Genomic DNA, 14,642 nt, shown 5'->3' on the forward strand with positions numbered 1-14,642 from the left:
AGAATATGTCCATGCATCGTGATGACAGTTTTCTGGGGAACACACTGTCTCCCACCCACCGTGGTCCCTGAGGGTCCTTAGCCTCATCCACTCAGTGATGAGACTATATGTGGCGGGTACACTGGCACCACTGGGGAGCTCTCTCACGCACCTCCTCCTCCCCACCTTCACCTACTGAGAGTGAACAATTTCCGGATAATCTCCTGGTCTCACCCCTCCACCTCCCCGGGATGGACTTGTTGGCAGTGTGCATTTGGTTATCCAGTCTGCTGTGAAGTATGGTTCTAATTTTCCCCTATAAATGGGGTTCAGATGGCACCACTTGCATGCCTTTGATCTCATTTTCACTGTGAAGGTCTCCACCCATAGGATCAAAAGTCATTCAAGACCTAAACTTGAAAAGAGTTGATTTGCAGTTTTCTTTTGCTTCCTCTGTTTCCCTTCATTTTCTTTTAGGAATCCTGTCTAGCTCCATCATGCTCCATCCCGCAGTTTCATTGAATCATTGCTCTTTACAAGTTGACAAGGTGTTCCCACCCCCAGATTTCCATTCTCTCTTCTCTTCAGCAGGGAGTGTCTTCACAATCTCCTTTCTCAAACACAGGATGAGTTGAAGTAAGCCCCCTCCAGACAAATGTGCCAAGGAGGAACTTGTGCAGATGTGCGGCATGGCGGCCTGTTGGCATTCCGCCAGCAGCATCTGGTCCTGTACTGATGGCCTCTCAGAGGCTGGGGGAAGCGTTACCTCATTCTTTAATTTGCACTAGTCCCCGGGATACTTTCACACAGATGGTTCCTGAGTCAAGTACGTAAGATGGTACTCGCTAAGGCAGAGAAAGGAGCCCACAGGGAAAAGGAAGGACCAGCACAGGCAAGGGCAGACACCCAGGAATAGGAGAGGGGGTGCACCAGGTGAAGGGCTCGTGGCCTGACCCTGGTGGGCAGAACCCATTACTGGGCTCTGTATTCATGGCAGTGAACCTGATGTAGCTCACGGAAGCAGGATCTACCCCATGACGGCCCCTGGACAAAAGTTGGAACTCCACTTAGAATGAGAAGCTGGTGATGAGCTGGTGTTTGCTCATTTCTTTATTACTCACAACCCTCTGACATTCATATATTATTAATACCTCCACTGTTGTGCCTAACCCCACATACAACCTTCATGTCCCTGTCAGTTGTATTGATGAATCTGATGAACGTTCGTGTTCTTCCATCTTCCTTTAATTGCATTTCCTGTTTCTTTGCTCAGCTGAGTTTGGTGAGTCCTTCCAGCTTCCCCTCACATGTCGTCTCTCTCAGATGCCTGCTTGAGTGCCCCCGGCCTGAGTGGATGCCTCTCATCCGTGCTCCCGTGGTATCTGTGTACATCCTTGTCTCCTTTTCCTGCAGTTCAGGTTTCCTTGTCATTTCTCCTCCTGCATGGCAGGGCTTTGAGGTTAACAACCACGTGTTATTCAGCATCCTAAATATGGTGTCTAACCTGGTGTCTGATAGAAAATATTTGCTCAGCAGTATTAATTAATGGATAAAATGTAAAGAAATTGCCTCTGTTGTCAGATGTCATAGCTGTGTTTTTCATCTCTTCAGCTGACATAATAGACTCTACTAGGCTGGTCCCCATATGATTCTTTAGTTTCAGTGTCTGTCTGGGTTTGGAGTGAAGCAGAGTGGAGTGGGGGAAGCTACTGTAGCAGGAGAAAGGAAGGGGATTGATTGTGGAGAAAGGTTTGCTTGCAGGTCAACAGGTTTCTGATACATACCAGCATAAAAATCGACCTGCAGTTCTTATCAGTCTACAGTCAGCCTATTTCCTGAAAGGTCAGAAATGAGGCATCGAGCTTGAAGCCAGCAGAGCGATAATGAAAACCAGCCAATGACAGATTCAGGATAAAGGGAAGATGAACATCATCTTAACCACAGACTATACAAACACTTCATGCGTTTCTTACCCAGGGATCTACCATCTGGCTGAATGCTTTCAATATGAATGTTGATTTTCCATAATCACAATTCTGAGCTTCTTTATTTGCCTTGTCCCTTTCAGCAGTCGTATTTCTCACTAAGATTACCTGTGCCTACGTGAAGTAAAAGTCTTAGAAATGGAACCATCCTCCATTCCTTCTAAATACTAGTTTTTTTCATTTTATCTTATATTGGAAATCATCCCAGTAAAGGTCATCTTTTTTCACCCCATTTGGGTGTTCTTCTTTAGGTACCAGTTGGATGGACAGGCCGGTCATTCTCCAAAGTTAATCTCTAGGGTTTTCATCACTTTTCAACTTTATTTAAAAAAAATGACTATTTAAAAAAGAGAGCAGTTTTGGGGATTGGAGTGTGGGAGGTCAGTAATGACAAACTTTTTAAAGATAGCTGTGCAAAGAGGCAACACGGTCCCTCTCTTTCTAAAGGGTGTGGAAGAGGCCTCAATTTGCTATATTCTATTTATATCTAGGGATGTGCTGTCCAGTATGTCCAGCTATACATGACTTTGAACACTTATAATTAAAACTAGTCCCAAGTAAGCTGTGCTGTAAGTAACATATACTCCAGATTTTGAAGATTTAGTACAAAAGAAAAGAATGTGAAATAACTCATCAACCTTTTAATATGTATTACCTGTTAGATTAATTGAAATAAATTATTGACATCATCTGCTTCTTTTTACTTTTTAATATAGCTGTTAAAAATGAATGTTGTTCATGTTTTATTCTGTTGGACAGGGTAGCTCTAGTGTTGTAACATCGTCATATATTACACATGCAGTATACATAGTAAGAATTCAATAAACATATCTTCATAGCTTTGACTTAGAGATAATGGCCATTTCCATCTTCGAAACAACAGAAAATACCTCATCTTCACCTCTCAGATTAAGCCCAACAAAGCTGTAACTCCAAGCATACATAACACTTGTGTTGTGTAACTGCCTCTAATGGAACCTTTTTGTTAACATCTTGCATTTATCTCTCTTGTTTCCCGAGGAAACCATTGCTATTCAGTTGTCTAACTGAGCATCCAGGGTTGGAAACAAGACTTATCAAACTAGAATAGAAGTCATGAAGACACTCAGACGCCACAAGCCAGAATTACGTTCGTCCATATGGTCTGCTGATGCATTATCTCTGTTGCCTTGGCCACCAGATCACCATGAAAGATGTAAATGTTATTAGGCAAATGCAGCAAAACATCTTGGTATTTAGCTTGATCCAAATCAATCGTACCTGTTTAGAGAAAGGCAAATAAGTGCAGTGTGGTTATTTTCTTTTCATATAATGTTGAGATGTAATTAATTTTCTGCTTTTCAATCCCTTGTACCCACCTAATTTTTTCAGTTCTGGGTTTATGGTGCTTTTTGGATGCCTGGAGTTGACTACATAAGTACTCTTTCTCCCCTTGCATATCAACACCCTACTTTGTTATTAATAGTTCACCAGCGAGGCTTATTTGAGCATGTTGAACAAGTGTTTATGCAGAAACTGAGCTAGCCCATGTCTTAAATAAGCATGGTGACTTTTCAAATAGGAATGTCTGGCTAATGGGGAGAGGACTTGATGTTTAGGGGCTTTGTGAAAGCTTTTGGGTGTGGTTCACCACTGAGATGCTTTTTGCTGCTCTGTTTCCAGGAAGGCCAGCCTTGCCCCTATTAGGAGCAGATAGTATTTAAAAATCCAAATGTCATTCTCTTAATGCAGTTTGGTTCTGGCATAATGAGCTAGCGTTGTTTTGTCTCTTTTGTTGTTTTCCGTATTAAAATGTGAGAGAATGGCTTCCTCTGGACCTTAGAATCAGGAAGGGGATTTGGTATAGATACTGATTTTTATATGTCTTAGAAATGGAGGAACAGTGTCTAACATAAAATAGATAAGGCTTTTGTGATGAGTGTTATTTATTTATTTATTTTTCCGGCAGAGATAAAGTATGTACTAAAATATTGCAATCATAAAATCATCAAAGATAGAAGTGGAATCTTTTGAAAGACTAAATCTTTGCATGATTGTATGATTAATAGCTGTTACAGAGATATTAGGAGATAAGCGATCCTCAGTGTTGGTAAGCAGGGCACAGCATTCTATTAAGCAGCTCTTCTACAGTTAGCTGTTTACACACTGTGGTTAATATTATTCTTGTATTTTTTTTTTTAATGTTGAGATTTCCACACTCCCTGCATATTTTGTGTTTTCTGTCCAATAGCCAAATACAAGGATCTAGCCTTGATGCTCTCCTATATGAAGTTTTAGGTGATTTCCATTCCCTGGTACAATGTGTGCTTTGTAGATAAACAAGATGAATTATTTTTTTGCCCACATAAAGCTAAGCAGAATTTTGGTGTATAATTTTGCAGCTAATTAACATTGCACTGCATTTGTAAAGTGGTAGAGTATTAAGTGATTTTTGATTGACAGTTCTAAAATGCCTTCTATACATAAAGCCCAGAATACTGGAAGCAAAATGATTACCCAAATCTCTGAAAACCTGAATGTACACAGGCAATATCCTTTTATCTCAGTTGAATGGCTGTATGTGCATGCACGCGCACACACACACATACATGGGGACAATAAAGCTGAACGTCAAATGGGAATATTAAAAAAAAAAAAAAAAAACTTACAGCCAGGAAAAGAATTGTTTAATTATCATGTTTCTGTATGTTCACATGTTTAAAACATATCAGCTATAGCCAGAAATGATAATATAAATTACTATGTTTCTTACATTTCTAAAAATTTTTTTTCACATTTTATTACTTCTGCAGGAGGGGTGTGTCTTAGAATCTGTGACATCTTTAAATTGTTATCAGCCAAGTGGCAGTCATGACATAAATGTGATTGCGGTGCAGACTGGGCATAACTGCCCATATTGTCAACACATCAGTTAAGGTAGACGGGCTTTAATTGCCCTGTAAGCTGCCTTCAAAAAGATTATGCCATTCAGTGTATATATAAAGGCATAGAAACGGAGAAATGTGATCTATGATAAATCTAAAGCAAAAAGAGCTCTTCTAGAAAGAAATTGAGAACTTCCCTGGAAGTCCTATGTTTAAGATGCTTAACTCCCAAGATAGGGGTCATGGGTTCAATCCCTGGTTGGGGAACTAAGATCCCACATGCTGCATGGCATGGCTATGAAATAGAAGTGTGTGGTCAAAAAGCATTCTGTCATGGTTTAATTGATGATATCTTTACTTATTTAGTGTTACATTGATCACAGTATATCTTGATAATCAATAGTGACCTGAATATGATGAAAACCAAAATATAAGGTCAGGGCTTTGCAAAGTGAATGGAATTTTTTTTTCCTTTACATTCTTCCTATGGATATATTTCCATTTCTCCATCTTACTACAAACTAGAACTCTCTTCCATCTGAGGCAGCATTGCCAACTCAGCATCCAGAGGGCGTGCCGCTCCTGGGGGATTCCATGGGCAGAGGAGCCTGGTGGGCTACAGTCCATGGGGTCTCAAGGAGTTGGACATGACTGAGCAATTAATTCTCTCTCTCTCTCTCTCTACATCCCCTAAGTGAGATAAGAAGCAGTCCACCCATATTCTTTTGCCCACGGTCCGTGTGTGCATGTGTGTGTTTATACACAATAGTGTTGAAAAGGCAAAGGGCCAGTGTTCAAGTCAAGTTGGAACTCATGAAACAGACAGTAAGAAGCCACTAGCCTCCCAAATGGCGCTCCAGCTTGACTATGACCTAACACAGGTCTCTAGCCAACAAAGCTAATCAGTTACAGACACAAAACTAAGCTAAGTTCAAAGACATCTGGTCCTGGCCAACCTAAAGCTACACTTTTAAACCAAAGCAAGATTTGCATGTACTCTGTGACTCTACATTGTTGTTCAGTCACTAAGTTGTGTCCGATTCTTTGTGACCGCATGGACTACAGCAAGCCAGGCTTCCTTGTCCTTCGCTATCTCCTGGAGTTTGCTCAGCAGACATTCTCCCATTTCTCTCATTTGTTTTAGACTCCTGGGCTAGATCTCTCCTGTGAAAATAGATATAAATGAGAGTTGCCATGTTATTTCTCTCTGGTGTATGCATGGATGCTGAGTTGTTTTGTGGTACATGTTTATCAGAAAGTGATTATTTCCAAGGCCAATGCAACATTTGAGAAGAAAGCCTTTCTAGGTGGAGATCCATTGGCTAATCTTGGATCTGAAGAAAAAACATCAAAGAAGAGACAATCTAGTATAATTCTATTCTAGTTAATTCTAATTCTATAATTCCAAGTTTATTATAATTCCATAATTGTGGATTCTAAAAATGTATGCTCAGTTGTTCAGTCATGTCCGACTCTTTGAGACCTCATGGACTGTAGCCCACCAGGCTCCTCTGTCCATGGGATTTCCCAGGCAAGAATACTGGTGTGGCTTGCCATTTCTTTCTTCAGGGGATCTTCCCAACCCAGAGACCAAACCCAAGTCTCTTGCATCTCCTCCATTGGCAGGAGGATTCTTTACCACTGTGCCACCTGGGAAGCATTCTAAAAATAGAAGTTTTATATTTTTTATGGACATGTTTACTTCTGTGCTTTTAGAAGTTTTTTTTTTTTTTTAATGCATAACCCATCTGACCTCTCAGCTTGGATTATCTTAAATTTTACTTCCTCTCACAATTTGTTTACTGTGTTTTCTTTTTCCTGCTAAAATTCAGATCATTCTTACTTGTTTTGCTTTAATTTGACTTTATTTGTTGGTGAGCTCTTTTTTACATAAATCAGGCATATATTGTTCTTGTTTTTCCCCTTGGGAATTCTTTTTTATCTGTTCTCTCTCTCTTTTGGCATTTTACCTTCAGTTCATTTTCAACTTTATTTTCTACCCTTTCTGTATCTTCTGCCTTTTTCTCCATTACCCAAAATTCATTAATTTTTTTTAATGTGAAGATTCCTTTATTATCAGTGGTGTTCAGTGATGTCTATCTCCAGTGGAGAGGTGTTCTGCAGGATTCATCATGGTGAAGTGTTTGATTGCTTTAAGAAATTGAGTGTGCCTAAATATTCTGCATTTGTTGTTTCCACTTCTTCGTCCTTACTAAATGAGTTTCATTCAATGCTGTGTGAATATCAGTTTTTCTAAAATGCCGCTCTCGATTGTGCAGGATCTCTCTCTGGGAAGATGAGTCTTCTAGAGAGGTTCCTTTCTTTCCCCCTTTTCACCCATCCCACTGTCCTGCTTCCCATACTCCAGGACCTGAAACATGGCAGGTACTCTGTGAATATGGTTGAATGAATGAGTCTGTCTTTAAAATGTATTTTGTCTCCCCCCCCCCCCAAAGAAAAAAAACCTGTCTACAGGAGAAGTTTTGTGAACACTCAAGGGAATGAGGGAGAAAGTGGGCAATAATTCTTAATATTTGCCTTTTTCCTCTTGGAGGTGGAGTTAAACAACAGCTTTCTGAGGATGCAGAATATGCTTAAACACGAAGGTATTAATTTTTATACTTCCAGGTAATTTCTTTTAATTGCATTTATTCAAATAGCAGTGTAATAACCATTTAAAATTTTTCTTAGGAAAGAGCCAAAGCCTTAATCCTGTTACTCAATCCTATTACACTTTTCAGCCCTTCCCCACATTCTTTCATAGAGTTGTAATTTTAGTAAACCAGCCCTTCTCTGTATCTAAGTAGAATATCTCAAGAAATATTCTTTTTCATGTTACTGGTTCATCATGGTGGAAACTCTTCTGGGTGTGATCACCAGAATAATGACATGATTTACTTAGTTTATAGAGAATAAGGCACAGAGCATCCCGCCACCCCCCAGCAGTCATCACGAAAGAATTTATTTTCAAGAGTACTATGTACAGATAAAAGTTGTATTCATGAAATCTGGGTCATTACTAGCACAATGCTCGTCTCAAAAGTGTGCGGTCACGATTGCATCAGATGGGATATGCTTTATTTTTTGAGGGAAATGTGGCTTTTCTTCAGAAATCCCAAGTTCAAGGGACAAATGAAAATTCCATGAAAATACCTTCCGCGATTTTAGGCAAGTGCAGGTGCAGGAGCGGGGGCCGTGTTATCCCCGAGTGATTTGTCCCGGGCCTGCCCTAACCAAGCCGTGTGATTAGCCATCAGAGGGATGTGTCACAGCCTCAGGTGGATTTGGTTTCAAACGTGGATTCATTCTGTGCTAACAGAGCAGGTCTTGAAGAAGCCAAACTGAATTTCTGTACCTGTGGCCTGGGGAATATTTGTAAGTTAAAGTGCCTCTAAAAGTTCAGCCTGGTACCTTGAAGACACAGCCCTGTTCTTTTCTGCGTAGTAATGAAGTGCTGCCTTGTGAGTAGGAGGTTATGTATTTTTCTAGGTTCTCTGGAAGCCATTCTGGTGTGACACCACTAGCCTCTCTCCCAGACTGCGCTTTGCTGGGGGCTGCGATCCGAGGGGTGGAAGGGAAAGTTCAGCGGAACGTGTTTTCCTTGAAGCTTATTGAATGATGCCAGGGTGAAGCAGAGGTCACTCGCCCCTCCTCTGTAGGAACATTTTTTCTCCCCTTCAGCCTTTTCAAGCTGATACAATCCATAGTGTTTTGTTGCCCGTATAAATATCTATTCTGAAGAAATTCCACTTGTGCTGTATGTTCTCCTGGCACTGACAATCTAAATGCGAAACCGGACAGATGTTTATCAGCTTCCTGGGATGTTCAACAGTGAAATTTCCTGAAACTGCCAACACGGGCACAAATAGCTTTTAGAACTGCCAACTACTACTTGAAATCTCGGCGGCCTCTAGTGAGAGACAAAATAATTTGCCATCCCAGAAAGGAAATGCTTTGGACTGGATGTGGGCATAAGCGAACAGGGATATTCAGAAATCCAGCCCGTGTGTCTCACACCTTAAACTGATGTAAGGGGAAACAGTTTGAGCTCAGTGCAGGCATGTGGAGAGATGGAATGAAGATGTTTGCCTTTGCAACGTCTACAGGGCCAAGGAATGAAAAGGGTGAGCGGCTTCCGAGAACTCTTTGATTTCGGAATGACTGTTGTTGTTTTTTTTTTTTTTTTTAATGCCTGTGACTTGCCAAAGAGAATAATTTTCCCCAAATTTAGAGATTTTATTCAAAATAACCAGTCTGTTCTTGGGATTAGTGAAGAGTAGATTTGTAAAGAGTAGGTTATTTTTTGGAGGCCTGTGTTCGCTCTCTGTTTTGGAGCATATTCCTCTTTTCTGCTGGGTTCCAGGGTGAGGTTTGGAACCCTGCAGGACATGTTTTCCTTTGTTGGTCTGCTAAACCTGTACCTGATAGCTTCCCCTGTAGAATGTCACACCATTTTGTTTTTAATCTAGTGCCTGAGTTGGGTTTTAATTTCCAACCCACGGGAACCATGTAGATTGATGTTCAGAGAGCTTACTTTCATTTTTTGGTAAATTTAAAGAACAGTGTAAATCTCTATTCTTTTCTAAATATTCATGTACCAGAATACTAGAATTGTTAAAAAATCTGGGAGTGCCTGGTCTCAGGTAATAAACAATCATCAAATATGAGGACTGCCAGGCCGACTTGGAAGCTCTGAGCTGGTGATTACGTGTCTTTGCTTTAATCACCAAGATACTAAATTATTTCTGCTATGCGTGTCTTGTTTCTTTATATAGGTTTATCAGTAAATGAAGTGATTGCTAAAAAGCTGGAAAGTGGTGTCAAAAGCTGGGTAGGTTATCCAGTTCTAATTTGTGTTCACAGTGTGAGGTTGCTAATAAACTAATAAGCTAGTAGGAACAGAAATAATGAGTTTATGAGCTAGAGACACTATTAAAATTATAAATGAGCAGCTTAGCATATGGCAGTGACAAGAATAAAAACAAAAATTGAAAGGGGGCGGGGGACCACAAAACAACCCCTGACAACAACTGGTTTGTTTAGAAACATTGAGAGGGAGCAAGGTTAATGAAGGTGAACGGAAGTCTCTACATTCCAGAACATTCTCTCCCCCCTTTCTAGTCATTTTTGTGGCTGAACTCTGTTCACCTATGTAACTGTACATAGTTCTTAATTTTCCAGTTGTTAATGGTGTGTATTTGTATCAATTAGGCCTGGTTTTCTGAGGAAAGTGAGAAGTCTCAGGGTGCTGATAGATCAGTCTGATGAGGGTTTGATTATTCTAAATTCGGAGGGACAATTTTGCAATAGGCAGGACATCTCAGGGCACCTCTGTGTTTTATTTTTCTACTTTTTCTTCAGCCCTCCCTCCACTCACTTGTGCACAGAAGTGTAACCACATTGGATAGTAATTCAAAAGGCTGTCTGTGCAGTAAATGAAGATTAATGAGAATTAAGTCCCTGATTAATTATAGTTCTCCAGAACTAGAGAAAAAGGACTTTTTGTTAAGTTGCAAATAGAAAGATTTGGGACTATTTCATTGTAAATGTTAATACAGCACACTGAAGGGAGGGAGACTATAATAATGAAAAATAAGCTCCAAACATATCTGGTTGACATTTCTGCTAATGACACCAGAAGGAAAGCTACTGCAATCCATCCCTTGGACTGAGAGGGACTATGGGTCTAACACAGCACAGAAGCAGAGAAAAAGGACAGTATCAGAAGTGAATTAGAAAATAAATAAACTGTTCTTTGAAGATGTCTTTAGAGAAAAGATTATTGCAGAGTATGATAGTTAGAAAAACTTTCTCTGCAAATCAAGATTTGAGTGAGAACACTCATAGGGCTTTTATTTATTTATTTATTTTTTCACTCATAGGGCTTTTAAAGGATTTTGAACATAATACACTCCTGCCTTTGGCAATTATAGATAACATGAGAAATATTCTCACTTTTTCTTGATTCTATTTCAGAAGGATGTCAACACAGCCCAGAGGCCAAGGAAGAAACACCCTCAGCCACTGAGAGCTAGAAACTAACATTTGAGGGAAGACAGACTGTGGGGGCAGAAGGACCCTCCAGGAGTGGGTGGGGGCCAGGGCTAGGGGTGGAAACCCACGAGGTGGTCTCCATCACTCATGCACATCACATGTTCATAAACATTCTTCTTCAGTAATGGCTCACAAACGCCTAATTCTTCATGCAGTTCCTGAATATCATTCTCATAGCAAGAGAAGACCACTAGCAATTCATCCATTATAGTTTCCCTATGCCTCTAATGTTCAGTTATAGTCTTCTACACACAAGGTTTTACTTCTTCTTATCCACCAAAAACCTTGAATTTCACTTAGGGAACCAGCATTGGCTAGTAGCAATCAGAAACTTTATTTTCAAAAAAGGAAATAGACAAGCTAGCCTTCCAGAGCTCACACTTGCTCAGTTCCAAGTAATATTCCAAGTGTTGCATGTGTATTAGCTCATTTGATCTACGCCTCATGGTGTGGTTCAGATTATTACCTCCCTTTTAAAGATGAGGAGCCAGGTGTGGAAAGTTGAAGTAATTTCGCCACATTGATGCAGCCAGTTAGCCTAGAGCTGGAGTAGGAACTGAGCAGCTATGTTTTACCATCTGTTTCTGAACCATTGCCAGCTCTCCTATTGGCAAATCAGTAGATGTACATTGGGCTTCCCTGGTAGTTCAGCTGGTAAGGAATCTACCTGCAATGCAGGAGACCCCGGTTTGATTCCTGGGTTGGGAAGATCCCCTGGAGAAGTGATAGGCTACCCACTCCAGCATTCTTGGGCTTTCCTGGTGGCTCAGACAGCAGAGAATCTACCTGCAATGCATGAGACCTGGGTTCGATCCCTGGATTGGGAAGATCCCCTGGAGGAGGGCATGGCAAGTGACTCCAGTGTTCTTATCTGGAAAATCCCCGTGGACAGAGGAGTCTGGTGGGCTACAGTCCAGGGGGTCGCAAAGAGTTGGACATGATTGGGTGCCTAAGCAAAACATACATCTTTTGATCCCAAACTTCTAATTGATCACCCCCCTCTCAAGTTTGGAAATATTTTTTAAATGTTAATTTATCATTTATTTATTCACAACTCTACTCTCCAACTGTAGATACCAGCACTAAAAAAAAAAAAAACCATAGCAGAGTACTAATAGAATCCTTAGCCTATATGTTTTTCTCAATAATCACAGGGAGTAAAATGTATGAAGTTAACACCTCTTTAACTTGCCTAAGATAAATTGTTACTCGCCTGAATGAAAGACTGGGCAATAGACTAGCCCCATGGTTCCTACCTGGGGGAAGTGGTATCCATACCTGACCAGGCAGAACAATCCTGCAAACCCAAGGACATCTAGAGAAGCAATTTCAGAAAGTGAATTCTCTCTCCCCTATTAGGCCCTCACTTCTTGTCCTAATTTTCACCACCTACTTGAAATTCCCATTGTGTTCTGCTCCCTTTTAGATTTAGAAGGAATTTATTTTCCCCTTCCTTTCCCTTTTTCATTAGGACTTTGCTGGACTGGTGGGAAATCAAATGAATGCTTGCTTGTTTGTTTATCCAAAAAAGAAATGTGGAAAGAAACAAGTGTAAAAGCTTCTTGCCAAAAATTGAATAAAATTAGGCAGGCAGCAGAGCAGAAATATTTGAGAAGGTGGCAGAGCCCTCCCTGTGGAAATATTTCCATTGTAACAGTACTGTTGCATCTCTGCTTTAGGTCTAAGCCACTCGGAAACAGTTGCCCCTTACTAGGTTTCTAGGTGACATAGTTGAGGCAAGGACGAGGTGAAATGCTGCTTTCTTCGTGTTGTGAGATAACGTCCAAACAAATCAGAGAGTTGTTTTTCAGTTGGATTATTCTCCCTTTCCTTCTTTAACCTAGGGAAAGGATGGAGATGATAAAATTTATTTCTGAGAGATGATACAATTTATTTGCAGGTTATGAAATAGCTAAAAAACCTGTTGTGCACGAGCTTGTTCAGTGTTTGTAAAGTAAATTGGTTAAGCAGTTACTGCTGTTTTGCTTGCTCCACATAGATGCTTTTGTTAAACTTTAAAAGTGGCATTGCTGGTTTTTAAGACATGACTCAAAACTCCCCTGGAGCTGAGAAGTGTCTGAGTGTGGAGAAAGCATCTGAGATCCCTGTTTTTGGTATCTCCTCTGGGAGAGGGTGGCTCCCAGAACTGACCCCGAAGCTTCCCTTCTCCCCCAGCTCTTACAGTTTAACATCTATGGAGCCAAATACCCAAGCAGCAGTGGCATCTTCTTAATACTGTTTTCTAGCCAGTGTTTACTTTAGTTGTTTTGCTTCTGTGATTGCTTGTGCCGGAATGGGATTAGTTGTATAAATTCTCTAGTAATGAGAGGAAATACTCTTATCTTCAGGTCCCTGGGTTCTTTGTGTTTGTCTGGGTGCACTGTGCTTTGTGTGATGCGGACACCTGGGTACAGCTTGCTTCCTTATCTAGTTGTGTTTTGCAGTGAGCAGAGAATTGTTGTCTAAACTACAGTTTGTGAATAATTAAATGAAAATACTTTGGGGGAAATTTACCATTTAATGATATTCTACTGCGAATACACCTTTAAGGTCGTCTTTGTTGTTGTTTGGTCGCTCAGTTGCAACCCCATGGACTGCAGCACGCCAGGCTTCCCTGTCCTTCATCATCTCCCAGAGCTTGCTCAAACTCATGATCATTGAGCCGGTGATGCCATCCAACCGTCTGGTCCTCTGTCGTCCTCTTCTCCTCTTGCCTTCAATCTTTCCTGGCATCAGGGTATTTTCCAATGAGTTGGCTCAGATAACATAGGGGTCTTTTCCAGTGAGTCAGCTCAGATATCCAAAGGTTAAGTCTTACCCCTGTGTAATTCCATATCTCTACATGTCAATGCGCTACAAAGATGGGGGTGCCTTTATGACTGCAAGTAGTTTCTCAAATTGAGCAGAATACCCTGAATGCAGAACTCTACTGCAACCTGCTAAAGGAATGGGCAGAAGAGTATCATGGTACAATGGTATCCACTCTTTATTGTAGTTGATTCTTAGTTGTAACTTTTCTGGAGAAATTTGTTGAAAACAAAGGAAGTTAGTAGGTATCGCTTCCTTTTGACAATTCCCTGAACTTCCCCTTTTGCAGAATTAACTGTTCCCTCCTGTATGTGTATCTCTCTAGCTAGTTGCTTGTAATAATCTGACACATGCTCAGCCATGACTTTGTCTGTGTCCCCAACTGAGAGTGCATGCCCCCAGGACCCAGGGATGGGGCTTAGTTATCTGGATCTGCCTTAATACCAGCACAATGGTGAATATATAGGAGCTAAACACGTGCTTGTCTTATTGAATTCTTTGAAGAAATTGGCAGGTAACAAGATGGCTAGTGAGATTGTAGAAATACCAGCTAGGGCATAGAGTTAATGAATAAGAAATAAAACTAGATCATGACCATTGCCACACTTATTTTTTTCTCTAATAAATGTGATAAGCAGAGTACTAGTACCTAGAGCCTAAATTCCCTTGGAATTTGAGATTTTAGTGGTTTTTTTCAGAGGAATGATTGCATTGCTGGGTTGGAAATGAGTTCCTTAGCTCATTGTGGGTGTGCCTGTTAACCATTCAGCATCTCCATTCATTAGTTTGAGTCTCTATTTATCCCAGAATAAGAAAAACTTTTCTGGGCCATTTCTACAAAGCTACAAGACTGCTAATGCAGTAGAGTGAAGACATAAGATAAATTGATGGTCAACACACAGATGGAAACTTGATATTTAACAACTAGCACTGCAGGTCAGTGGGGCAAGGA

At 40.6% G+C, this 14,642-nt stretch overlaps 1 protein-coding gene across 3 annotated transcripts in view; it reads left to right on the forward strand.

Moving 5' to 3' along the window:
- Positions 1 to 14,642, forward strand: part of STXBP6 (syntaxin binding protein 6) — a 257,695-nt gene that overhangs the window by 102,626 nt on the left and 140,427 nt on the right. Inside the window, exon 1 of one of the 3 annotated variants that reach the window (XM_043434653.1) lies at positions 8,562 to 8,952. The exons of the other annotated variants lie outside the window; for them this stretch is intronic. Within the exon in view, the coding sequence (XP_043290588.1) occupies positions 8,889 to 8,952 (64 nt within the window). The 5' untranslated portion in view covers positions 8,562 to 8,888. Of the gene's footprint in view, positions 1 to 8,561; positions 8,953 to 14,642 lie in introns of those variants that run through there. 3 annotated transcript variants of the gene reach the window in all.

The sequence above is a fragment of the Cervus canadensis genome, chromosome 17 (genome assembly GCF_019320065.1).
Source record: "Cervus canadensis isolate Bull #8, Minnesota chromosome 17, ASM1932006v1, whole genome shotgun sequence".
Lineage (NCBI taxonomy): Eukaryota > Metazoa > Chordata > Mammalia > Artiodactyla > Cervidae > Cervus > Cervus canadensis.